Here is a 26,680-nt window from a genome sequence, read left to right as displayed (position 1 = left end):
TCAATGTTATTACTGAATCAGTGCGTATTTGTGGTAGTCCACCTTGAACAAAACTATAGATATATATAGTTTTGTATTCAGTGCTTCCATTATTATGTCAACACTCTGCTGTTATGACTGAAACCACAGAAAAGTTCACGCACATGTGACCCTCTGCCGTTGAGTGACAGTTTCACGTCGTTCCATTACAAAACTCCGCTTTTTCGAAAGCAATAAAATTATGTGATTCCTTGTGACAAATTATACCTCGCTGCGCAGCAGTAGGCTGAATTTCAGGAAGGCAGTTTTAAGCTTTGTGTCTTGTGGCTATTCCATACCACCTGCTTCTGACAGTAAACCAGGGTCGCAACATATTGAAATAGATTTTCTTTTTGCGTGAAAATTCAATTTGATTTCTTCTAGAATGCCGTTGTGCAACTAAACTTGCACTTTCTTAGTTGAACAGACGTCTTGTTAAAGTACAGTGGATGGTACAGCCCATGCAACCTAATGTGAGTGAATTATCCAGAGTAGTATGTGCTCTATAGCTTAGGGACCAATCATGGTACTGCGGTGTGAGCTATGCAGCCCGCACCTGATACTCAACGGTAACAGTGGTAAATATTACGCCGGCGCTATCATACTCTAGCATCTTCACTGTTTTTTATATATTTAGAGTTGTATTGTTTCTTCTATTTTTTTAAATAGAATATATATTCCATTTATTCTGTCTGATGGAACAGAGCAGTCTTCGGGAAAGGGACACAGCGTTTAGTAGCGCCTTGCCGGGTAGTTGTACGGGATGAGGTCGCTGCGGTTGTTCGGGTAGCCATTGTATCGGAACGGGCTGTTGGGCGGGCTGAAGGCGAACCCGGCGTTGTCGCGTATGCCACGGCCGCCGTAGTCGGTGGCGAACCGGTCTCCCAGGCTGTCCTTGCCGCTGTACTCGGTGCGCGTGAAGAACGGGCTCTTGGTGTGTATCACCGTGGGCGGCTTGTGGCCCGGCGGTGCGGTCAGCTCGCGTTTGCGTCGCACGAACTCTATGAAGAGCGCCGTGAAGGAGGAGGCGAAGCCGACGCCCAGCACCCAGAAGGAGCCCGTCATGTGGCTGAGTGTGATCTTACGGATGTCGCCAGCTTGAGGCTTGGACTCCACGGTGCACTCGTTGTCCCGAGGCCAGTGTTTTCGCTTCCAGTGCATCACCAGACCGGACTCGACCAGACGCCGCAGCCTGCGTGCCGTAAATTGGGGGTCGTTCTCATTGAGACAGCACGAGGCAGGCGGATGACAGGCATCTCGTGATATGAAAACTGAACATTGAAGTGTTACGCGACACTCTAGAGTCTAGAATGAACGTGACATTAACAGCTCGGAATACGACTTCATCATGAGGCACCCATATGACTACAGATTATTTATGCGCACCTTTGGCCCTTCATGGTGCTTTAAGAAATAACTTTACAGGCCATTTAGCATTCCGCCTCATCGAAATGCGGCAAACGAGGAAAAGTGTAGTAGACTGCAATTTTAGAAAGTTCTGTTTCCTACAGCAGAAGCCGCCGCACGAGCAGCAATAGAAAGAAATGGCAGGCAACAAAGTAGCTCAAAGTATATAGCAATATGCTTACTCGCTGTTGAGACGATCGAGAAACGGGAAGCCGACGCGCACAGCCAAAGATTTGACGTCTCGAATGACCTCTCCGCGGGCCACGGCGAAGTCGCATCGGGCAGTGCGATTGAGTTCACGGCCTAAGTAGTGAAACATGGTGACCTCACTGCCGATCAATGCCATGTATCCCATGCGCACTTGATCCAGCACCCACATTTCGTGATTTGGCTCAAATGTCATCATCCGATCGGACAGAACTTTCAGTGACCCGCGCTCCTGTGTCTGTGCAAAAAAAAGAGGGGTAGGGAAAGGTCGGTTGCTTGAAATACTTGATACAATATTTGAAGCGTAAAAGAAAAACTTTAACGAAATAAAGAAGGTAGAATGCAAAATCTTGCATTCATTAGAAACACTCTCGTAATTACTGACGTTCTAATACAGGCAACAACCAAGAAGTCTGATCTGGAACAAACCCCAGCGAGGAAGACTCAGTGATTACGAAAGGCATGCGAGAAGGCCTGGTCTCTTAAACACACTAGTGAATGAGCAGACCTTGGGTAGTTGCGGTCACAGCTGAGGCCTTACCTGGTGCACACAATAATGCCCACAGACCTTCATTCACGTGAAGAAAATAAAAACGATTTCAAAGTCAGTGCGAATGTTTCTTTGTTTAAGTGCATTATGTAAGTGCAGACACCTGTTCTCGAACCAAGCGAGGCCACTGGGCCAACCTTTCATGTGTGCTGCCTGTCACAAGAGATCATCGGCCTTACGTCAAGCCTAAGGGCACTACGCTCGGTTAGGAGAAACGTGAAGAAGCAATACATGTACTTTAAGAGAAGTGCTACGCCGTTATTTTTTATTATGTTGGCGGTAATCTGAGGTATTTGGGATAGTATTTATGCAACATTGCCGCCACAATAAGCGTTATGAAACCAATATGCGCAGATACGCCAACCACTGCACCGAGTCACATCTTTTTTTTCATTAGTTTATTGAATAGTAATCCTATTTATGTTTACACCTAGGAAGCGTAAAAATGCCGATAAGGCCAATTGTGTAGTATTTTAGGAACTTTATATGATGCTTGCGTTTCGGTAGATGCAGCCCACATAGCATTACACACTTACTTCTACTTTATACACAGCCTCAACTTATCGAGAAATGTCAAACCCGTTGGGAATAACAGAACAAAAGTATCGTAACAAATGACGAATAACGGTACAAATGGCACCTACAGCCCCCCATAATCTGTGACTTGGCTCAATACTAAGGACACTGGTTTTCTGAACAGTGACGTTACCATGGAGACAGTACAACTGTCGCCACGTGGCCTGCTTACCTTGAGCAGGTCGAAGACGGCCTGTCCTTTGAAGGCGCCCCATCGCATGTACCCTCGGTGTGCAACCAGGTTGTCCACATTGTCCACGGGGTTCCGGATTTTCGGGAAAGTGAGGTCTGCCACTAAGTTGCCGCTGTACGTGGTGAGGGTGACGATGACGAAGAGCCACCAGAAGCCGACCAGAATGCGGCCCGAGATAGCGTCCGGCAAGTGAATGCCACCTGCAAGTGCCCGGCAGTCCACGCAGTGAATCTAGAGCCAAAGGTTCTTCCGGCCGGTGCCTTCAAAAGCAGTGCTTTTTCGGCAACGTCATCGGTGATTCACCAGAAACTGAACCCCCCCCCCCCACCACACACACACACATCTGGATGAGTAACGTGCGCCATGTTTCTGCACCAATGTGAACTGTCAATAGGACTCTTGTACCGATTTTCAACCGCCGTTACTTGAACGTTAATTGCATGATATAGAGTAAGTCTTGCGGGAGTTTAGGAAGGCCGCGGGTCGAAAATACTGAGGCAGTTTCGGCCTGGATCGCTAGGGACCAACGACTCAGGCTGCCTGGAGAAGCCTTCAGACTTGAAAAATACGATCTTACTGTACTAAACAAAAAGTTCACCCATGCTTTATGCGCCATGGCACGCGTACTCTGGAAGCATACCTTGTTGGATAATTGCTCCGAAGCAGTACCACTCGCAGTTTTGCAGAAGAAAGAGCCCCTTGTCATTTCGAAGGCCGTAATAATCATAATAGGGGCTGGCACAGTGGATTCCCCACAGGACGGGTCCAATCAGAAGCAGCGAGAAAAGAACGGCCACCCATGTCTGCAGACACCACAACGCAAACGTGGTTAAGTCTGGGAGATCGCTTTCGCTGCGAGTGGCTTAACCGTTAAGCGTAACGTCTTCAGACTATCGTTTTTAGACTGTAAGTGTAAAAAAAATGAAAGTGGACCAAAAGACAACTTGTCACGCCTTCGAATAACACGCCCGAAGATTCTAGCGCATCACAAAACAAACTTCATTCTTTGATCAAATAAGAACGCAGACAGCATCCGTCACTGATTTTATTTGTGTGCGAGGTTCCTCGACTACAAACAGTCAGTTGAATATCAGTTTCTGTGTCTGTATCTGCCTGCCTGCCTGCCCCTGCCTGCCTGCCTGCCCCTGCCTGCCTGCCTGCCTGTCTGTCTGCCTGCCTGCCTGCCTGTCTGTCTGTCTGTCTGCCTGCCTGTCTGTCTGTCTGTCTGTCTGTCTGTCTGTCCATTTGTTTGTTTGTCCCCCTTAACGGTACCGGGCACTTTAAACGGCACCAGAGGATTTCCCAAACGGCCGACTCCCTCCGTAGCGCCCACCAGTGTTGCTCAAGCTTTAGCGTTCATACTTGTGTGATTGTCAAATAAAAAGCAATTATCGCGCATATCTTAGGCACTATAACAACACGTATATATTCTGTACGTGCATCTTTTACTAGTAAAGGTATACATAAGTTATTCTTAGGACCGTAGCGTTTATCACGCGGCGCTGGCCATGCAACGCTTGCACGAAAAGGGAAGTCTTTGCAACGCTTTGCTAAGACGACATGGTGGTGGCACCTACCCGTCGCCTTGCGTTCTACACCTTATCCCCTCTGAGATGGGCGCGCGCACCAGTCTCAGAGGCACGTGCTTTGTTTTCAAGACAACTGCCAGATAGCGCTCCTGTCTCACGTGTGACGCGACTTGGTGCGCTTGTTCGCCTCCGCTGCACGCTCGAGGCACTCTAACGCAGCGCCTCGAGAATACCATTCCCCGATTTTCTTGCGCAGAACATCAAATAAACGTTTTGTTCAATCTCTCCAGACGCAAGACTATCGTCTTTTCACGACATTTGCAGATTAACATGCAGATACGGGGCCAATTTTTTCTCATTCCTTCACCTGTGTTGTATATATGAAGTCAGCTATACTCTACCGTATTAACCAATAAAGACCTCACGCACTGATATGACGTTTGGCACATGTGTTTTTTTTTCTTCAAAGCTTAAAAAAACAAAAAACACTTCGGTGTTCAAATGCGAAGATGTTGTTTTGTGTATCTGTTTTTAACTAAATTGAGAATAATTAATAGCACCAATATTTGTAGAAATGTTCAACTCACGTCCCAGGTGAAGGGATCAAGAAAAAGGTACTTGTAGTTTGCCCTTGGTTTCGGCACTAGAATCTTGTATGGAGATTCGTCGTACGCTGACGTGAAGTTCACGACTTCAGACCGTTCTTTTGTTACCGAAAAGCCGTAAGCTCCGAGGTCTGCTTCCTGAAAAAAAAATATCGACAACATTTTTTTTTTTTACCACGACAACGCACTTTGGTAGGCAACTGCTGAGCAGGTCGAAAATATCATGCCAAGCAGCCGGACTTGCAGAAAAGCTTACGCAAACAAAAAAAAAAAAAAAACAAGAAAGCTGACGGATATAGCATGGATTCGTTGACTGCTGTATGTGAACACAGGAGCAAACAAATGCCGGGACAAAGTAACAATAACTTCCAATCATTTATTTTTCTTTTAGAGCTTTGTCATTCAGTCGACGGCACTCTGCTGTTATCACTTTCATCGACCAGTCGTGAAAAGCGGATAATAGTGAATTTCTTGAGCGAAATAATTTCTAATGAGCGGTGATAGCTCACGCTTCGCTTAGCGCTGAGTTCTCTTATTAGCTGAGCGCCAATGCTTTATAATCTGTGATGTTCTAGGCTTGTACGATTGGTACAATGACCACACGCAAGCTTCTGAAGTATTGCCATTCTGTAGTACTATTCATCCTGTAGTGCGATTGATTGGTCAAGGCGAATTTACAAATTGACTTGAAGACGTGCCACCTGACGTAAAAAAAGGCTGCGGAACTTGCAGCGTTCTGTTTTCAGCCGAGAGGTTAAGTTAATTTATTGGTTTGAATTACCTAATGTAGTTTTTACTACCAGCCCCTCGGCGATACTCAAAAGAACATCTGGTATCTGTAATCCGGGAACTCATTCATATTGCATTGGATTACACGCCACTGGGTTGTAATTCAATGCAATATGGATGACGAGTTGGTTCACGAGTCCGCTGATAACACGGCTGGGTCAGCTGTTGAAAACCGTATTTAAGGATATATGCAGCTAAAATGTATACCACGAACATTGCTACAAAACATAACACGTTGTGTGCGAAGCGTAATATGTTTTCAAATGAACATCTAGCTGGGACATCGCTTTGCCCTTTCATCTAATCAGATGCGGCCTTTGCGAAACAAAAAATAGTAAGCAATGGTGCCTGCAATTATGAGCATCAATGAGGGGGCACTTGAAGACATTTTGCGCCACTATCTACGCCACATAATGAAGAGAGACGGTAAATAGTTGTCTAAATAGGCTATGTTCAAATAAAGACCTCGCAAGCCATTACAGCAGAGCGCTATAGATACGCTGTTACCATTAGTAGAGACACCAAACTTTCTAGACCTCACTGGCTCACCCCAAAATGTAGCATAGCAAACCGGATTACAGCTCTCGCTAACGCCCGTGCCTCTACCGTTATAATAAACAAAATGCAAATCAAACACTGTATATATTGTCACGCATTCCGGAATAAACTTCCTGACATGTGGCAGTGATTCCCAGTACATGCATGGCAGTGCATGCATGAAGCTTCGTCTTATCAGTGAATAACTCGAGGCTTTGCGCAGCCCTGTTCGTACCTTTCTGTGGAGCATCCCTATCAAACCAGTCCACTGGCCGTTTTCGAATGACCCGGCAACTGCTTCTCGTGGCACCCGCCACTCGTACCTAAAATAAAACAGCGTATATACAGCTTTTTTTCGTAATAAATAAGTATTACAATGAGAGTTGTGCTTTTAATTGAGTCTCGTTATATGTGAATTGTAGTATCTCTCGCGAATCAGTGAAACTGTAGTCCCCTGGCTGAACTATGTGATATCGTAAAGCAAGATCTGATGAGGCGTGTCCTCTTCTTATTCTCCTGCACTGAGGAGTCAAGGAGAAAAAGTGGCGTCATAACAGGTTTGGGTGCAGAGTCCTGATTGCTTAAATAAAAAGATGTACACATCACGAAACCAAAGAGAGTAAAAGGCGTGCCAATGTACAGGAATTTTTAATGGACAAAAAGTCAAGGTTAAATGCTCTCGCACTCAATTACCTGCTTCCTCGATGACGCAGTCATTTAAGCCTCTTGAAGTGCAGAAGTGTTGCGGCTTGGGCGAGGTGGTTATCTATGGACTTAGCTTGCATTAGCGTGGCAACTATTAAAAAATGAAAAGACAACACAGACATTTCTTGACATCTCTGTTGTCGTTTCCTTTTTTTTTTCATGTGAGCCGCGTTAATACAAGCTAGGCCATGCGGATTCCGTAAACAGTATACTTAAAGAGCATGACAGGTCCTATCGCATAATAATGGCGAGTGTCAACTAATCGTCACTCACGTAAAGTTCAGTCCTTTGGCCAGTGACTCAACCATTTCCGCCATCGTGCCAGTGACATTTTTCACTGTTTTGCCGTCTGCGGACATTTCAACCACAGACATGGGAGGGTCCTATAAGGAGAAGATATCGTAAGCTTTGCGAAAGCTCTCGTGTTCAGTACAAGTTCAAGTGTGCGAGCGGTGACTGCTGCGTAAATTTGGTTGACCTCTTGAAGCGCAAAGCATTCCGCTTTATCTCTAGCACTCACATATGTGCCTCCCCCTTCCTTTCCACATAAAGGCACGCATCAGCAAGTCACAGACCTCACGCTTAGAGATTATTTCCTCCTGCGGAAACGTGCGTACACACTCCCTCAGGCTGGATGGAAACATGGGAAACTTGTGACGCAAGAGTGACGTACGTTGATAACAGCGATGATGAGCCTGATGCCTCCAAGATCCCCGATGATGCCAGGAAAGAACTCCTTGCGCTCCATTCGAATGCCAGCCACCAGCGTCCACTGGCCAACGTCCAACAGCACCTGCTCTCCACGCAGCTTCGCCACCGTCTTCAGTGCGAAGCGGGAGCACTGGCCACACTGCCCGCTGTCCAACAGCAGTGACTGCATTTGTTGTTAATTCCTTTACACACCAGCTCATCACGGTGGAGAAAAAACAAAGATTGTCGATGCATACCTCGTATGGCTCACGTGGAGCAGTCAACTAACTAAACCATGAAACGCATAGCACTGTGGCATCCTATTATCTAAACACGAGTCATGACGACCCTTCAATTGGACTGCATGCAAATGTGTCAGACACTGTCATCTGACTATTGTTCTTTCAATGTGAAGCATTTCATTACATACTACAAGCATTTTTGGCATCTATCTATCTATCTATCTATCTATCTATCTATCTATCTATCTATCTATCTATCTATCTATCTATCTATCTATCTATCTATCTATCTATCTATCTATCTATCTATCTATCTATCTATCTATCTATCTATCTATCTATCTATCTATCTATCTATCTATCTATCTATCTATATATCTATCTATCTATCTATCTATCTATCTATCTATCTATCTATCTATCTATCTATCTATCTATCTATCTATCTATCTATCTATCTATCTATCTATCTATCTATCCGCCTACGACTGGGTTCTCTTGTGACCCCCCCCTCTCATATGGGGTAAACCAAAATTAGTATGGGAGAGTATGATGTTAGTATGGGAGGGTAAGATGGTTTGACGAGTGCGACTCGCTGGTCATAACATAAATATTGTCACAATCCTGTCTTATACGTCGTCAAACACTTTCCGCCGGACAGTGGCCCACACCGCAGGCGGGTATGTGCCAATGGTATACGGGTATGTGCCACATGGTATTTACACTTCATATCGACTCATGAACGGCAAGAACACACATAGACCTTTGCAATTCCACTCGCAATGGACGAATTCTTGGAATTTTGGTGGCATTGAATTCGTGAGACAATGAGCTCTGTTAATGAATTCATTCCATGGTTACTTGAAAAAGTGTTTCAGGGCCCCTTTAACGCATTTTGTTCGACAGGTGTCATGACGAAAAAGAGCCCATTCGGCAATTTTCAAGCGCATTTGGGAGGCCTCAAACTACGTCAAAAAAGGCCGGGATAGTGCAGCCATCGCCGCTAAAAACACACATGAACTTTCAAACAGCACTAAAATTAGACAACTATGTCGATCTAGTGGAAAACATATAGTGCCTTTCCAGAGGCATTGATCAAGCAAACAGCAAACGCTAGATAATGTACTGCCATCTGTGAGGCGTTGTGAGACTCTTTATGGCCTCCGAGATGGCGAGCGTGCGGCGGGTACCTAGTAGGCAATATGACTCTTGCTTTAGAGCAAAAACCTGTATGAATCGTTCCCGCGCCCGCGCTGGCACAATCTATTGTGTGCGTGTGTGTGTATGTAACAAAACATATTAATAAGTATGCACTTAGGGGTTGAAGGGCGCACTAGGAGCCGGGTTTCGCTATTGCATTCAACTCTTAAAGGCGAAGCTTAAGGGTCCTTCCGTTTTTTTTAACAGGGAAGTGTTTGATGCCGGGGTTCACCAACGGTTCACTGACGTATTTCCGTCCCGTATATGATAATGTAAAATATCTACTAAGAGAAAGCAAAGAAAAACTAGACGGAAAAGTTCCGTCCCTGGTATTCGAACTTACAACCCCTCGCTCCACAGCGCGTGGCGCGAACTAACCCGGCTACAAAGCGTAGATTCTTCAGCTTGCTGACGGTGAGCTGTTTACATACACCATTTACCGTTGAAGGTACTTGAAGGCCGGTAACTTCAGCGTGTTCTTGTTATGAAAGGCGATATGGAGCGAAGGGTGCGAAGCGAAGGGCGTGCTTTAAAGGTCGTCGGCCCACGCCTTGCGATGCGCGCGCGCCTCGACAGGGCGTAGTCGCTCATGCGCGTGCGCTTATCTCGTGATCGGGGTGGCTTGTACGTCTTGGATTTTCACCGCAAGTATGCGTTGAAGTTACAGAAAGCACGACAGTCATTTCGCTCGCTGCAGTGGCCGCTGTTATGCCTGAAAGTCCAGACCAAACGTCATTGCTTCGGCAAAGGCAAGCAGTGTGAAGGCCACCGAACTAGCTCGTCTGACGCCATCACCTCAACGACGTCATTCAGCCCGGCGGCGCTGGTCTATCTTACGCAACGCATGGCAAGCTCCATCCACGCACCAGCCCCATGGCAGCCCGATGATGCAATCGCCGCCATCCAGTCTGGCGAGTCTTACGCAATGCATGGCAATATCACTCGTCCACGAGTGCAACCCAGCGGCGGTTCCGGATTGGAGGATTCTGACGCCACCACCAGCGGCGGTTCTTATTGAACGTTGCTGACGTGATGGGATCGCTCGGGGCCTATTACGAACCAAGCGGCGCTACGCCAAGCAGCCGACCTATGCGCCAGAGAGAAGACGACAGCGTTAGAGTGTCCGAAGACATCTCGGCTTTTCGAGTCCCTAAGCTGTCGGCCCCGGTGCCGAATTTGTAACGCCTCTATTTCTATGCTGTACATAAACCTTGCCTTAACTCACCATCGTCTTGTCCGCTCATCTATCAGCTCTGCGTAGAAGCAGCCGTGAGCTGAGAAGCGCGCTACTGAACAACCTTGGCGGCCCGCAACCTCGACGCACTACACAACAGTGGCGGCGGAGGTGAGAGTCATAACACCGCGCTTGCGAAAGGAGCGCGCTGCTTACACACAAAAGTAACAGTTGTGACAGTTGTTAGTTCGCACTCATCATGTGTATTCTTGTCCGTTCTTGGAGTGCGTTCTTTGTGTTTGAGCAGATTGCTTCAAGTGTCGAGCTGTGACAGTCGTCAGTTCGCACTCGTCCTCTGTATGTTCTTTTCGTGCGTCGCACTGCAATTTTCTTGCGGCGTGCTGTTCTTCGCGTGACATTACAATATGCTGCTGTAGCATTCATTCCTTCGCTCATGTGGCGAAACCATGCATCGTAAGCGCTCAGCTACCTCTATGAAGGCCCGTTTAACTTTCGAGTTATACCACTAGCCAACAGATATCTCAGTCATGCTTTTTTTTAAGGTGAACATATTCAACAGGGATCTGCTTGGCTGGTGAAATTTCATACGAAAAAAAAAAAACTGCCCAGCAGCTTATAGTCTAACGTTTTTAAAGGTAAAGTTTAAAAACAATAAACTGAACCGACGTTTTGGGACCAATTCGGGTTCTTCTTCAGGGGTGACTGTTCAGCCGGCTGCAATCCGAGTCTCAGTCTCTTTCGGGATCCAAGAAATTGGAACCAATATCTCTTGTACACATTGCTTGATTTAAGGGATGTGATTGTGATAATGATACAGTGCGGTTGACGTTGTGCTGCAATGCGAGCAATAAAAGAATTTTATACCTACATAAAAGAGAGGGCAAGCAAGAAATAACCGAACAGTTCAAACAATGTCGTGCATAACGGGTGCCTTTCAAAAGTCAGCGCATAATACTTCAACGTACAAGTACACTTCTTACGTTTCAGGTATTAGTTGTTTTTTGTAACCCTGGCTATTCGATTATATTAGGAAGAAAATTGCACACAAACAGCCATGCTGTAACCCACCTTTGACGTGTTGGCGAAAATGTATTTCGTCATACCAAAATCTTGTGGTGTTTGCTTGTACGACCCCTTCGCAAGCTTATCTCCGATGGTTTTCGCAACCGTCTCGACTGCAACTGGCAGCTGACAATTCTCCTCGACCTGCAGTGCAGTTTTTACAGAAGATGACCTAAAAACCCCATGTGCTAGCCAAAACATTGTATATTTTGAAAAGTAAATATAACACGCACTTTAAACAAGTCTGGCAGTTTTAAAAGAATCGTTTCCTAAGCCTTAGAAACTTACGGGACAGTCTGTTTCTGCGACTTCTGCGTAAGCTATCAGAACGTTGGCACCGTCTGGAAAACTTGTAGCGAACTTTTCAAACTCTTCATTGATTGCTTCAGTGACAATACACACAAAGTCACGATGAAAGGTCATCATGTTTCTATCTCTTATCTGCAAGGAGGGAAATAACGTTTATTGAGCTTTTGATTGCGATAAGGCTTGCGAATTCACAGTTCTGAATGTGTGAAGCACTTTCTACCTTGGTGAGAGCTCCCTGAACAAGGCTCATGTTTCCCACAATGATGTAATGGCGAACATGCACCAACTCGCTAAAAGTCTCGACGATGTTGTCTATCGACGTGGTTCCACGTTGGCAAGAAGTCGTCAGACAGACCCGGAAGGTTGTGACCGCCGCCGCCTTTACATTGGACGACAAGCCTCGCACAGCCTTTACCATATCCTCCACATACACTGGGTCTGCAAAACCACATTGCCACCTCGTAAAGAAGAACTCATGCCACCTTGGCATTAACGTTTTGAAAAGGTTCGTGTAAGCTTCATAACAAAAACTGTAGTTGTTATAGGCAATCATAACAGGGTAACATTACGAGAAACGTTAAAGCATAAACTGACTAGTGTCACTGGTCATTGTTCATTGTGGATACTAAGAGCATAACGGTCACTCGACGGGAAACAATGCATCGTGAAAAATGCACCAAGCGTTTGAACGCGTTTTTTTTTCCACACGGGGCATGCTGAAAGGCATTCTGTACCGCCAGATGAGGCATACGCTTGTGAAGTTGTAGTTTAAGAACCAAGCTTCGACGGTCACATTTTTGTGGAGGCGTAATGGTTTAGGCCCGTGTGCTGTGCAATGTCAGTGCATGTTAAAGACCTCCAGATGGTCAGAATTTGCGGAGCCCTCCACTACAGCTTCTCCCCGAATAATCCCGTGGTTTTGGAAAGGTAAACCCCAGATAATATGAATAATCGGGCTTCGGTACCAGAGGTCACATTTCAAATTTCGCAGTTGGGACAATGACACACCTTCATGTTTATGTCGTGCGTACATATACGCTGCTCAGGCGTCCTTCGCGCGTGGGTGCGACGTCGCTAGGCAGACGAATTATCCACGTGAAATTCGGGGCTGTAACTAAATAAATGTTATTTGCGCTTAAGAAGCGAACTCATAGGTGGCTGCGTAATGTTTTGAAACAGGGGGGTAAACGCTTGGAAGCACTGGCTATCTTAAAGACCTATTTAAATGGTTAATACCACGGGGCGTCGTGTTAATGTTTCTGCGTTTGTCGGCGTTGCAGGGACATTCCAATTTTACACGGAACATTTTCTTTTTACTTACTGTAGTCGGGGTCATGTAGCATGACAATACTCTTCCAGTAACGCAGGTCGCGGGTGTTGCGAATATCAGACAGCAGAGGAACGATGTCGAGCGGCCCCGTAGTGACGGGAAATCCTAGAGCGAATGTTTCTTCCAGCCGTGGGCAGTAGCGGTCCATAATCGACACAAGGAACGTTTGGGGCATGCGCTGTTTGACCACATTGTAAGCGTGCTGCGTCTTTTGGCAGTCGACAACGGTGAACGCAGCATCGAGGAGACTCTCTGCAAGTGAATGGCCAAATGAGTGAGTCAATCTACCAATTCTTTTTAACTTTTTTTTACTACTTGATATCATGGTGTAAATCGTTAATATGACCGCGTGTTCTTCATCGCTGAAATACGCGTTATTCGTGGCGTATTCATTGCACAATTAACTTACTGATGGACGATCATTGACAGGCGTACATGGCAGCTGACCAGATGGTCGTATGCACGATCCTGGCTGCGGCGGTTGCATTTCGATGGCGGAGAAATGCGAGAGGCAGGTGTACTGCGCTATGTAAGTGCGCGTTAAAGAACACAAGATGGTCGAAATTCGCAGCCTTCCACTAAGGTGTGCCTCACTCGCATCGTGGTTTGGGCACGTATAACCCCAAATATTGTTATCATTGAGACGTATAAGCATCAATAAATAACATACAAGTACTCGATCGAACTTGCAACCTTGAAGGGGACAAGTCCGCTAGTCGAAACGTCGGCTCTGTAGCAACGCTTCGTGTTCACAAATTTTTCGTCAAGTTCCCGAGTACGACATGAAATCTTCTGTAACATTTCGTTTGAGATGAAGGTCGGATCCAGAGTGTACAAGATCAGATCCTCATCAAAGCATTAAGAGAATGGGGGCAGGTTGGAAGGGATCACAATAAGCCATTAGAGGAACCAGAGGTCCTTTTCTGGGGGAGGAGGAGTAACGCCACTTCACGTGTGCAGAGTAAGCAAAAGAAATGTACTTGAGAGTTGGCGCAGTTTCATTCGAACGGAAACACCCCGATCATACTTACTGCCCATGATGGCCGGTAGTTGTTCAGCGTCCTCCGCGTGGTCGGCTAGCACGCGGAACCGGTGGCCTCTACCAAGCAGCTCGCTGTAGTTCGCCTGCAGCTCGAGGAAGCGGTCCTTTGAGCCTTCGCCGACCAGTTGGATGTTGGGCATGCTCACTATGGCTGCGCAGGTGAAAACGAGATGTTGGCAAAGTCAGTTTCAAGCAGACGTTGGCCTAAACATGCAAGGTGGTTCGCGTATGTGTTTTTTTTTTTTGCGGTACTCCAAAGGCTATCTCGCCGCGTGCTTTAAAACGCGCTCAACACACAATGCTTACAAAGAACGGTCGTTATTAACACTTGCTCACCCATGAAAGTAAATTATTGTCACAACAGAAACGCTTCGTACTGTGGTAGCGGCAAGCCTCAGACTTGATGCAACTGCCACGGCATGCACCGATAAATAAAAAAAATGAAAGAAGGTTTCACAGCATAGACAATGCCACGTTTATTTGACACCAAGAACTTTTTTTCTTCACCACCATGTTTAAGATAGCAAGTCGGAAAGCTTCTATTAGGCCCGAGAACGAACACTGGCGGCGCGGCAGTCGGGGCGAAATGACGTCACTGCAAGGATTCGCTTGCTCTGCGGTCGAGTGACGCCTTTTTCGGCGCCCGCCTTGTGCCCGCTCCTACGCGACACGGTGGTGATAACTGCTCATTATTGCAATGCGAATCTAGCAAGGCAGACGGCGGCTGTTCACACTGCAGGCGACGGGTAAGTGAGCTGCAGAAAACTGCTGCGATAATCTAATGGACAAGCTCCCGTCTGAACAGAAGTTTCACTGTGAAAATGTTCGTGCATTATTACAGCAAGGCATTCGTTGTTGTCACCGCTTACGCTCATAAATCAGCTCTAAATGCTTTTACGCTGATGATTCGAACTTCATTGCAACTTAATGTACACTTCGGTGTTAGAACACGTGTCCCGAAGAATTACAAGTAAATTCAGAATGTTTTCCAACTTACTGAATACATAGCGGTTTTTATGCAGATGATTCGGGGACATGAAAAAATTGCGCTATTTCCTAAAGGAGACGTTAGATGAATCTACCATAACAATATTTTAATAGATCCAGAATATGCTGAACCAAATTACACGGTCACACATGAAACGTTCACAGAAATGCTGAGCTGTTAGTGTACTTGAATTCTGTAAGATATCTTTTAAACAGCTAGCCACCTTGAATTCTGTGGCCATGTACTCCAATTCGCGTGAGCTGCTGATTCGATCAAATGCCGCGTCACAGGCGGCAATGTTTAATTCACGTGGGAGCATTCATGATAGCAAATCGTTTGCAAAGCAAACGATTGAAAGTCTAAATGAGCATTGTTAACTGTTTCCATGGCTCTCTCAGTGAAATAGCCCACGTAATAAATAAACGGTCTTCACCTCAATTATTCAGTGTCTGGCTTGACACGTCATCACATACCAGGTAATGAAGCTCGGGTGTGATCAAATAAAAGTAAAATGAATTTACTTGTGATCTATCTAAACGGGCACTTGCGAGTGTAAATGTGGCGTTGCAACAATGCTGCATGAAGTTTCTGCAATTAACCTCAACTCGTTTTTTTCGTGAGATGAAGCTCCTAAATTACTGCGAGGAAAGCGTGACACTATATGACGAGTGAGCAAGTACGTAAGCAAAACAAATACAACAGCTGTGGCGATATTCTTGGGCAAGCGTTTTGGAGATACTTTGCGAGCTTCGAAACTGCGTGGGTTTTTGCAACTGTGCGTAGAGCTTAATACGCAGACCCCCCCCCCCCCCCCCCCCAAAAAAAAAAAAGCGCATGTGTCCGATAGAAATAAAACTTTCGGAAGTGAGAGCATCATACCTCTGAAAGGAACCACTGGTGAATAAAGCAACCTATTCATACAAATATGCTGTCTTACGAGTAAAAACCACGACTTGAATACGGAACACGCTGTATAATCACTTTGTATCCCAGCACAAATATGTTGCTCTTCGCTTACGTCGGAATGCGACTGCCACGGCCGAGAATCAAACCCATCTTCCAGTTAAGCGGCGCGGACAACACAAATCTGATCAAAGTGTACAGTGGAGCGCGGTAATCGTTGGTGATTGTGCTGAGCAAGTTTTTCGTTCTTTTACTAGGATAATTATCGATGTTGTTTTCGTCGTTCATCCGAAGCTTGAGTCAAGCGAAAAGCGATCGCACATAGCGGGACAGTAGAGTATGCGAGCGCATGTTATGCGCGACACGGCAGGCGTCAAAGTATTCTTGCCGTGACGACATCCAGGCATCCCGCCAAGCGGCGCCACCCCAACTTAATGTTGCGATGAATCACAGTACCGCGTGCGGCCCGCCGCGGTGGTCTCGTGGCTAATACTCGGCTGCTGACCCGCAGGTCACGGCATCGAATCCCGGTTGCGGCGGCTGCTATTCCGATGGAAGCGAAGATACTGTAGGCCCGTGTGCTCAGATTTGGGTGGACGTTAAAGAAAACCACCTTCTAATTTACACTTCTTTTCTTCATTCCTAGGCATAGTGACGCAATTCGTGAAGGTGTTTTGTGTCTTCATCTTCCCTGCGATATTTTGTTGTACGCATTGTGCCTGTCTGTCTGCCTGCACGTCATTATGAATTAACTCCTAAAAAAGACTGATGTCTGTCTGTTAGTTCAATTTGCTGTATTACACTTTCTCTCACTGTCGAATATATGCATGGCTGAACATCGCATTTTCAGGGCCTTATAATGCTACACCCAATAAAAAACCACTTTACTTTCTGACGTCCCGGTCGTGCCACAAAATAAACCTATATTGCCGGCATGTGCTCGCTGCTTTTGTTATGAGTACCAAATTCAATCTTTATTATGAACGGAGTAATGCACCTCTAGATGCGGTAGTCTAATGAAATACTGGAAGTGCATGAATTATAAAAAACGAACATTGAAAACAGGACATTCACAGATATTTGAAACGTCTCATGGTTCAAAGACAGTCCGGAATCATTGAGAAAGGAAAGCTAAAAAGCGAATTTGTGGCTGGTTTCGATGAGTGTGTGTGAGCAACAAAAAAAAAAAGTATGAAGTTTTCAAAGCTCTCGACCCAAGAGCAGCAGTTACTTGAAATGTTCATTGTGGCAATGAGCCGTTGCGCCAGGGCAGGTAGGTTAATTCAATGTAGACATAGTGAACCAATTAGTTCAAAGATTAAGCTTGATAATGTACTGCTGTCTGAATACGAAAAAGTATGTGGGGGATTTCAGACCTCGTACAGGGCCGCTTTCATTAGCAATGGCGGTCTTGCTTATTCGTATAAGCTATATTCTTGCCCTACATGTGAACGTAATCCTGCGTGAGTTTACAACCAGTCCCTTTTTTTGTACTTGTAAATGAACGGGAGGCACTTTAGAAAGTGAATCGCGGCAACAAAAAAACATGACGCTCGCCTAGGGGGCATCGATTGGAAATCCTTCCGGTGCCTGACTCGCGCCAGTACCGAAAGACGAGGTCCGGGATCGAAGACGGCGGACCCCCTCTTTGTGTCTCGTGGCTTTTGAAAGCGTCTCCACGTCGATGACGTGATGGGGTGGGAAAACAATTTCTGCCCTCTTTTTTCTCCCCGGATTCATTTTTTTTTGTTCTCGTTTTGTGTCTTCTGAATCTCCGTTTATTTATTTTCTTCTTCTTTTGTCTAGCACCATTCCGTCGACCGTTGTTCTGGCTTTCAGCAAGTGTGTCATTTCTTGCCGCCCACAGCTCGAAGAGGAAATGGCACACAAACATCTGCGCATGCGTCTTGTGATTGTGGTATAGACCTGGAAAGAGCACCGTGCGTGCGACGACCGCTGACACCTGTGCCCGAGATGGACAACAGGAAAGAAAGCGGAACAGTGTGACCTGCATTGTGTGTCCCGAACAATGGAAGTAAGAAAAACAAACAAGAAATTTTGATGAATTCTGGTGTAGCGTTATTGTTTCTTTAAACGATCAACTTAAAAATATTGTTAGTGTTATCTTGGAAACATTTGAAGAAACCCTTACGTCCGAAGTGAGGGATACATGTCTGACATCGAAAATGTCTGACAGCGGCGTAGCCATAAATATTTTAGGGCGATAGCCTTAGATGTCTCATCGAACACGGACATTGACCGTCGGTGTCTACACGACTGATGAAAAAAAAATCATGCGATGACGTCACAAATCGCCAAGTTTTGTTACGTCATCATGACGTCATCACATGACAGCATCGCTTGCTCAAAGGTGGGCCAATCTTCGAAGCCGTGCAAAGCAAAGTTGGGTGCACAAATCTTGCAGTGCCTCCAATCCTGGAGGCAATGCAAAATAACGTTATGCACAGAAAACTTTCGGAGGGGGCAAGAGAGAATCAATACCTCGTCTGAGTAGATAAAAAAAAAGAACATAGATTTCGCCTCTGTGTCGTCCTTAGGCGAATACGTAAAAGACCCAATTGTGGGTTTCTCTGGAGTGCTACATGTCGCCACTTAAAAAATTGAATGTCAAGAGCCTGCGCCCAATTAGTATCGTGGTAATTTATCTGCTATAAAAAAATGGAGGGTCCGTAATCTGTTTCGTTCGCTGTAACATCTACATAAAGTAGCGCTGACAAGAAATGGGAAAGGGGCTTATGCAGTTCTGAGAAAATAATTCGTAGGGGGAGGGGGGCGTTATGACAAAGAACCACCCTCCTTCTTATGCTCCTGATGTCCAACGAAGCTGTTCTTACCACACTTTCTACCCACTCTTGATTATTACACTTACATTCACTGTGGCAGAGATAGTCTTCCATGACGTCATCAGCTCAGCTGATGATCATGCTCCTGGCCAAACACGGCGGCCACGATGACGTCAGTGTACTATACCAGGCGTACATTGTTTTCTGTCAGCGACCGCTTTTTCACTGGGTTTATAGCTCTTATCAATTTGTCACTCGTTGTACCGCTTGCCCTGCCACGTTCTTTTTTTCAGTTCTGCCGGCGCGCTAGTACTCCAAGATGACGACCACAATGACGTCGACATGAGCTCTCTATATGCCTATGGAACGACTGGCGTCATACCGCATAGAAACAATTTCTTTTAAAAAAAGCTATTCGCCTTTTTGGTCGGTTACAACATATCTAGAGCAGCAACACGTGTGGCTACCCAAGACACTTCCGGTCAATTCAAATATCACTCCTTAACGCTGAAGAAGAAAGCTTGTTTTTCAAGTTGTGCCACAGTAAGTAAAATCTTTTTTCCGCTTTTAGATAAAATAAACGCACTTGAGGTTGAGCACTCACTCTTGCTATGTTGTTTGTAGCTTAGAAGAAATTATGTTTTAAATATTTTGCCAAGAAGAGGGATCAGACTGTTGGGAATGAGCGGGCTACTCGATAAGGCTTTCGTTCTCCGCCAATGCTAATACAGCTATGCGAGTGCTCAAAACCGGAAGCCGTTTAGGAGCTGTGTTTGTAAACAGCGAGATGGTCTATACAGCACGTGCGCACGAGCCACGGGTGCAGAAACGAAAGGCTCGAAAATCCTTCAGGCTGATTCCGGCTGCGGCGGCTGCATTTCCAATGGAGGCGGAAATGTTGTAGGCCCGTGTGCCCAGATTTGGGTGCACGTTAAATAAGCCCAGGTGGTCGAAATTTCCGGAGCCCTCCACTACGGCGTCTCTCATAATTATATGGTGGTTTTGGGACGTTAAACTCCACATATACATACAAATGATGGCGCATGCACCAGACCACCTTATTCTAATCTTGAAATGACAACTTAACTGAAAAGATACTCGTATTCATTTTCCGACAGATTGACGGACGGCGCCCTCACACACTCAGTTCCTGCTTTGCGAATAAAAAAAGCTTCATATATTTCATGTGCGCTCTTGTCCTTATACCTTGCCATTACTTGGCATTCATCAAACTTCGGGGTGCACCCACAATTCGCACAGTGACTTGCCCAGTGGCTTCCCACTGATCTGCGCATCAGATTCTCGTGCTTCCTAAGGTGATCGTTCAGACAGCGCCCTGTCTGGCCGGTGTAGTATCGACCACATGAGAAATAAATCAGATACACAACGCCTATAATACATTCTACAAACATCTTTGCGTGCTTCGTATCGCATCCGACACTTAAAGTTCCTTCGTAGTTAACTGTTTCGCAAAGAGAGCTCAGCTTGTTTATTGCCATGAAGACAACCTTTACCCCAGTTTTCTCAACGATTCTTCTAAAGCAGGGCGAAACTTTGTGCACATAGGAATGGCAGACACTTTCAGCTTTTGCTGATCCTGAGATGCATGCCGTGTGTTCTTGCCCTGCTTCAATACATTCAGAAGTGATTCTGCTATGCCCGAGAGAAGGTGATCAGGAAAGCCTGCTTTCTTAAGTCGCTTAACTTGGTTGCCAAAACTGCTCTGAACCTGATGATGGCAAGACCTTGACAATGATGCCACTTGTGGTGGGTAGTGCAGGATCACAGGAGCTCGTCGACTAATTTAGATAAAAAACAGCGGCCACGGACAGTGCTCAACTAACGAAGAGCACCATGACGCAGAATGATGTGATGGAGAATGAAATCGGCTACATCAGTAGCGCAGCTGGTGAGGAGAGCTCGTGTAACGGCATACCGCGTTGCGTAGTCAGTAGCTATGGCAATCCACTTATTATCGGTGGACGACGCGGGAAAAGGTCCTAGAAGATCAAGGCCGACTAAAAAAAAATGGCTCATCTGGTATTTCAAAGGGCCGAAAGGTACCAGCAGGTCCCAGCGCAGGTGTCTTGCGGCGCTGGCAGAGGTCGCACGCTACAACGTACTGCCGCACAAAACGATAGAGGCCAGGCCAAAAGAATAGTCGGCGAACGCGGACATACGTGCGTGACACCCCTAGGTGTTCAGCGGTAGGTGCATTATGAAGCTGGGCCAAAACGTCTGAGCGAAGATGCGCAGGAACAACGAGCAAAAGCTCAGCACCATCTAGGCGGGCGCTGTAGCGGTGAAAGATGTCGTTGTCAAGAACGAACATCTGTAAGGAGTGGTCTGGGTGAGGAGATTGCAGACCATTGAAATTAGTGGCTAAGGTACTCTGCTGCTGGCCCGCAGGTCGCGGGATCAAATCCCGGCTGTGGCGGCTGCATTTCTGATGGAGGCGGAAATGTTGTAGGCCCGTGTGCTCAGATTTGGGTTCACGTTAAAGAACCCCAGGTGGTCGAAATTCCGGAGCCCTCCACTACGGCGTCTCTCATAATCATATGGGGGTTTGGGGACGTTAAACCCCACATATCAATCAAAAAGGGGTCGCGGCATTGTTCAGCAGCTATGTTGGTGAAGGCTGTAATTGAGAGAACGAGGGCTTCTTGTCCACCTTCTATAATTTCAGGGGGATCGACTGGGTAACGAAACAAGCAGTCGGCATCCTTGTGAAGTTGTCCGGATTTATAGGATATGGAAAAAATGTACCCTTGTAAGCGCAACGCCCAGCGACCAAGGCGTTCCGCAGGGTCCTCGAGCGAGGAGAGCCAGCAAAGTGCATGGTGGTTCGTAATAACTAATAATTGTCTGCCATACCTGTACGGTCGGAATTTCGCAATGGCCCATATAAGAGCTAAGCACTCGCATTCTGTGATCGAATAATTTCGTTCCGAGCGCAACAACAGTCAACTTGCGTACGTGACGACGCGGTGTTGCCTTGTTGCCGCTGCGCCAGCACTGCGCCTATGCTGTGGCCACTGGCATTGGTACGAAGCTCCGCGGCGGCAGATTGGTCGAAATGTGCTAGGACAGGTGAATTGGTGAGAATGTCAACGAGCGACGAGAAGGCGTTTGCTTGCTGTTGGCCCCAGGTGAATGCGACATCCGTTTTGAGGAGGCAGGTTTGAGGACGGGCTACTTCAGCGAAATTCTCGACAAAACGACGGAAGTAGGAGCACAGTCCCAGAAAATTTCAGACGTCCTTGGCTGAGTGGGGTGGGGGAAAGTCACCAACTGCTCGGACTTTCACAGGGTCTGGTTGTACGCCCGCAGCGCCAACAAGATGGCCGAGTACGCAGATTTGGCGTTGCCCAAAGCGACATTTGGACGAGTTAAGTTGCACGTTGGCACGTCGAAAAACATCAAACACTGTAGACAGACGGGTGAGATGGTTTTCGAAAGTAGTCGAATAAACAATAACATCGTCAAGATAACAGAGGCAGATGGTCCACTTCATGCCTCGAAGGAGGGAGTCCATCATGCGCTCAAAAGTCGTGGGGGCATTACATAATCCAAAAGACATCATTTTGAGCAAAGTCCACCAGGAGTCACAAAGGCCGTCTTTTCTCTGTCTTTGTTGTCCTCAGTGATCTGCCAGTAGTGTGAGCGAAGGTATATTGAAGAGGAATATCTGGCACCATGCAAGCAATTGAGTGCATCATCTATGCGCAGTAGAGGATAGACATCTTTCTTGGTAATACGGTTGAGATGGCGGTAGTTAGCACAGAATCCCCAGCTATTGTCCCTCTTTTTAACAAGTACAATGGGTGAGAACCAGCGACTAGATGAGGGCTCTATTATGCCCTTATGAAGCATTTTATCCACTCCCCACTGTCTAGTAACACGCTCCGGGGCTGACACATACGCTAGGGCCGTCGGCGAATGGGTCAAGCGTCACCGGTACCGATGCGATGGGTTACCACGGATGTCTGACTCAAACTACGGTCGCCGAAGTCAAAGATGCCCTGATAAAAAGCAAGGACGCGGCAGAGAGCATAGACTTGTTCAGAGGTAATCTTGTCGGATATCATTGGCGTGAAAAGGTCGGAACAGGAACGTGGCGAAAGCGATGTTGATAAAAAATCGGGTGGCGAATCATTCGTTAGGGCGGAAACTGTGTGGTGGACCAGTGGTGTCGGATGCGCAAGTGACATGCCGCGAGGAATAACTTGCGCCGAGAGGCCAAAATTGAGGACGGGATATGAAATTCGGTTGTCCTTAACGGCAACCACAGTGCTAGGGAGCGCGACATTACGTGTCATGGCCACGTCAGAAATTGAGACAGGAACATAATCACCATCGGGTAATGGAGGGGATGGCGAGAGTTGGACTGCGGCTTTCGGTGGAAGTCGGAGGGAATCGACAGAGCGTAGATGAGGTGGGCTGGTAGAGACGGTCCGTGCGAAGGATGGGGGTTCGAACAGAAGAAGTCCTTCAGAACAGTCAATGAGCGCTGCGTGCGAAGTCAGGAAGTCCAAGGATGAGGTCATGAGGACAATTGTCGAGTACAGCAAACAGAACTGATGTTTAATACTCAAAAATCTTTAATCGCGCAGTGCACATTCCAAGCACAGCAGAAGTGCTCCCATCCGCTGTACGAACGGTAGGCGCAATCGCAGGCGTCAGAACTTTTTGGAGGCGGCGGCGGAGGTATGAGCTCATCACAGATATTTGTGCACCGGTATCAATTAGAGCACTTACAGGTAAACCATCAACTATAATTGTAAGAAGGTTGCACCGCTGGTCGGGAGTAATCAGAGGATTTATATAGTCAAGAGTCCGACGGAATCCCGCCTGGTCGGGGACAAACATAGTGCAAAATAACAAAAACGCCGACCAAGGTTTTGTGTATTTCACCTTGGTCGGCGTTTTTGTTATTTTGCACAATCAGAGGATTTGCAGTCCGAGTCGTGTATGCAGCATCACCTCGGGGGCTGCACCGGCTAGTTTTCAGAGTGACGGTCGTAGGGAGACCGAGAACGGCGAGGTTGGGGCGAGCAGGACTGACGACGCACGGGCGATGGCGAGCGGCTGGTCCGACGTTCTGGGATGTGCTCTGCATTGGTCTCAGTACGGTAGGACGGGGCATAGGGCGCACGTTCGGAGCGAGCTCCCCAACCACAGAAGCTTGGTCGCGGTGATGAGCTCCAATGACTGCAGCGGCAATGGTGAACAATGTGTCCTATCCGATGGCACATGAAACATATGGGCCGATCATCAAGAGTGCACCATTCGGCGGGGTTTCGTCGTGAAGCGAAGGTGCGGTTCAGAGTAGCAGCCGCAGCGACTGGAGGAGCCGAGATGGAAGTATACCAGGGACATTTTGATGAGGTTCTGAAATGCCCATATTCGCGATCTCTTGGCGGACCACGGCCTGTGTTACTGAAACAGCAGCAAGGTAAAAAAATATATTTTTATTGTAAATGCAGAAAAACAGACACATATCTATCATGGTCAGTCAGATAGGGGCTATGGCATTCTGTTGTGTTCTTGAGAGCGGCGGTAACATATATGGCATTAGCGTGGTTGCTATATAGCACGCTCATCTTGTGCAGATGATCGCAGCAATAGCGCTCCATCGGTTTTCACATGTGCCGCGGGAAAAGCTCATCCTGAATACCTTGGTAGCCATGCTCAACTGATCTTGTATGGTTTTTTATGCGATCCCTCTCGTACACCAATGCCTTCGTAATCCCCTTTCAAGGAAATCTCAGCGTTGTCTTGGTGACGTAAATGGACTTTTCCGGTAGATGAAGTGTATTCTCCTGCTATACAGAACGCGTGATGCGGAGGAATACAGAAACGCAGCATGATGTTGAATCAGCCAAGCACGCGGAAATTTGTTGATGAAATGACAACAAGAACATCGCAAAACTTCATACAAGTGCGATCAACCTTTTTCACGAAAAAATATTCCGAAGAAAAAATATAGAGAGGAATAATGAAGGTGGGCTTAATGCGCCTTCATCCCATCGCCAACGATAGGAGCGTCTCCACCTTGGCATGGAAAAACTGAGACGTTGACAGAGAACATGTTACAACTAGAACACACTCTTTCGTAATCACACATCGTTGAAAGCATTAAAAATAAAGGCTTCTGTACATGCTAGCTGTACCGCGTCTGCACTAGTCCACCTTCCGCATCGCCTTTGAAGCCCCGCCGTGGTGGTCTAGTGGCTAAGGTACTCGGCTGCTGACCCGCAGGTCGCGGGTTCAAATCCCGGCTGTGGCGGCTGCATTTCCGCTGGAGGCGGAAATGTTGTAGGCCCGTGTGCTCAGATTTGGGTGCACGTTAAAAAACCCCAGGTGGTCGAAATTTCTAGAGCCCTCCACTACGGCGTCTCTCATAATCATATGGTGGTTTTGGGACGTTAAACCCCACATATAAATCAATCATCGAAGTTTTTTAAGAAATGATTCGCATCTAAAAAGAAACACCAAGTGACATGGTCACTCGCGCGCCGTGATTTCTGTGCTTGTAAGGTTCCGTGCACAAACGATATGCTTCCCTCTATGCGGTTCATAACAGCGGCAAGAAGACGCACAGGTTATCGTTAGTGCTGCCGCTAGCAACAGGTGAGTCATCTCACAAGAAGGGGGACGAACCACAGTGCTGACTCGCAAGTGAATTTTTATTGTTAAAGGAACACTTAAACCATCTCACTTATGTGACCACACTAAGACAAGAAAACGACAAATGAGCTGACAATATGACCGATGAAAACATTGAAATATCAGCGTGCCTTTTATAGCCCTACATGATAGTGAGGTTAGGTTCTTAGATAGGACGATATCTTAACTTTTATGCCGTTAAAGAGTACGTGTGAGATGTGTCAAAGTTTTTTTTCATGGTTTGAAATGTCAGTTTATCTGCCGTTTTCTTTCCTTAGTGTGGTCACATGGGTGCGATGGTTCAAGTGTTCTTTGTCGTTCATGTTTCCCAATACAAACTCAGTTGCGAGTCAGCGCTGCGATTTGCCCCTTTTCTTCTTTTGTGTCCGCGTAGTCGTGCGCTGTGTTAAAATATGTTGAAGTACTGTCACCATCTGGCCCAGCTTTCAGTCCTCCGGCGATCTGGGAGTCGGCACTGTTTACCGCAAAGCGAATGATAATTATGAGTTGGAAAGCATGAGAGAGAACCATCCCTTATACTAAAACATTAGCACACAGTCGCTGATTCGGCCTCGGCGCTACTGAAAGCTAAATTGCAGCGCCGAAGCCGCCTGTGGCGAAACAACTTTTTTAATCGATTCGCATAATTATATTGGCACTTCTGACTATGCCCACGTTAGCAAAGTCCGCGTGATCTAACTTAATACAATGCTCTTCAGTGGCTACGGCGCGCCTTGTATAGTTGGCATTGCAGCTTCGGTACGTTAATTGCAAGCAGCTTCCTTGGTGAGACAGGGGTGTCACTTACCCAGGTTCACGTCAACAGCGCTCACTGGCCACACGAGGCCCAGTAAAAAGAGAGGCAGCGCAAACGCCGCCATCCTCGGCGTGGATCCCGGTCCGGGAATGATAGCGACCACGACCGTGACTATTGACACCCGTTGCTCTTTGTCTCGCGACTTCCTCCCTTCTTTCGCACCCACATTTCTCTCGCCACCAGTCGTGACTGGGTGAACTTGAAAAAGTAAAAGCAGGACAAAAAACTTGGTCATTAAAAGTGGGGCGAAACTGGTCGATGAGTGTGCGCGGAACGAGGGCTGCCGGGTGAGAGAAAAGTGGGGCGTCCGTCC

General features: G+C 46.8%; 1 protein-coding gene and 1 long non-coding RNA gene across 2 annotated transcripts; one reads left to right on the top strand and one right to left on the bottom strand.

Moving 5' to 3' along the window:
* Positions 1–6: 6 nt before the first annotated feature.
* Positions 7–26,464, bottom strand: LOC119176645 (ionotropic receptor 93a). The gene is made up of 14 exons (XM_075877017.1): positions 26,359–26,464; positions 14,176–14,337; positions 13,136–13,396; positions 12,035–12,252; positions 11,794–11,946; positions 11,512–11,649; positions 7,790–7,990; positions 7,390–7,499; positions 6,647–6,734; positions 5,068–5,223; positions 3,592–3,754; positions 2,931–3,151; positions 1,608–1,870; positions 7–1,210 (listed from the first exon to the last, which is right to left on the bottom strand). The coding sequence occupies exons 1-14, from the start codon at positions 26,429–26,431 to the stop codon at positions 751–753; spliced, it is 2,667 nt and encodes an 888-aa protein (XP_075733132.1). The 5' UTR covers positions 26,432–26,464; the 3' UTR covers positions 7–750.
* LOC119177394 (uncharacterized) lies at positions 14,783–18,143 on the top strand. Its single transcript, XR_012887856.1, has 2 exons — positions 14,783–14,932; positions 17,884–18,143. It is a non-coding gene; the product is annotated as an uncharacterized LOC119177394 (long non-coding RNA).
* Positions 26,465–26,680: the final 216 nt, after the last annotated feature.

The sequence above is a fragment of the Rhipicephalus microplus genome, chromosome X (assembly GCF_043290135.1).
Source record: "Rhipicephalus microplus isolate Deutch F79 chromosome X, USDA_Rmic, whole genome shotgun sequence".
Lineage (NCBI taxonomy): Eukaryota > Metazoa > Arthropoda > Arachnida > Ixodida > Ixodidae > Rhipicephalus > Rhipicephalus microplus.
This window is presented reverse-complemented; position numbering and strand designations above follow the sequence as displayed.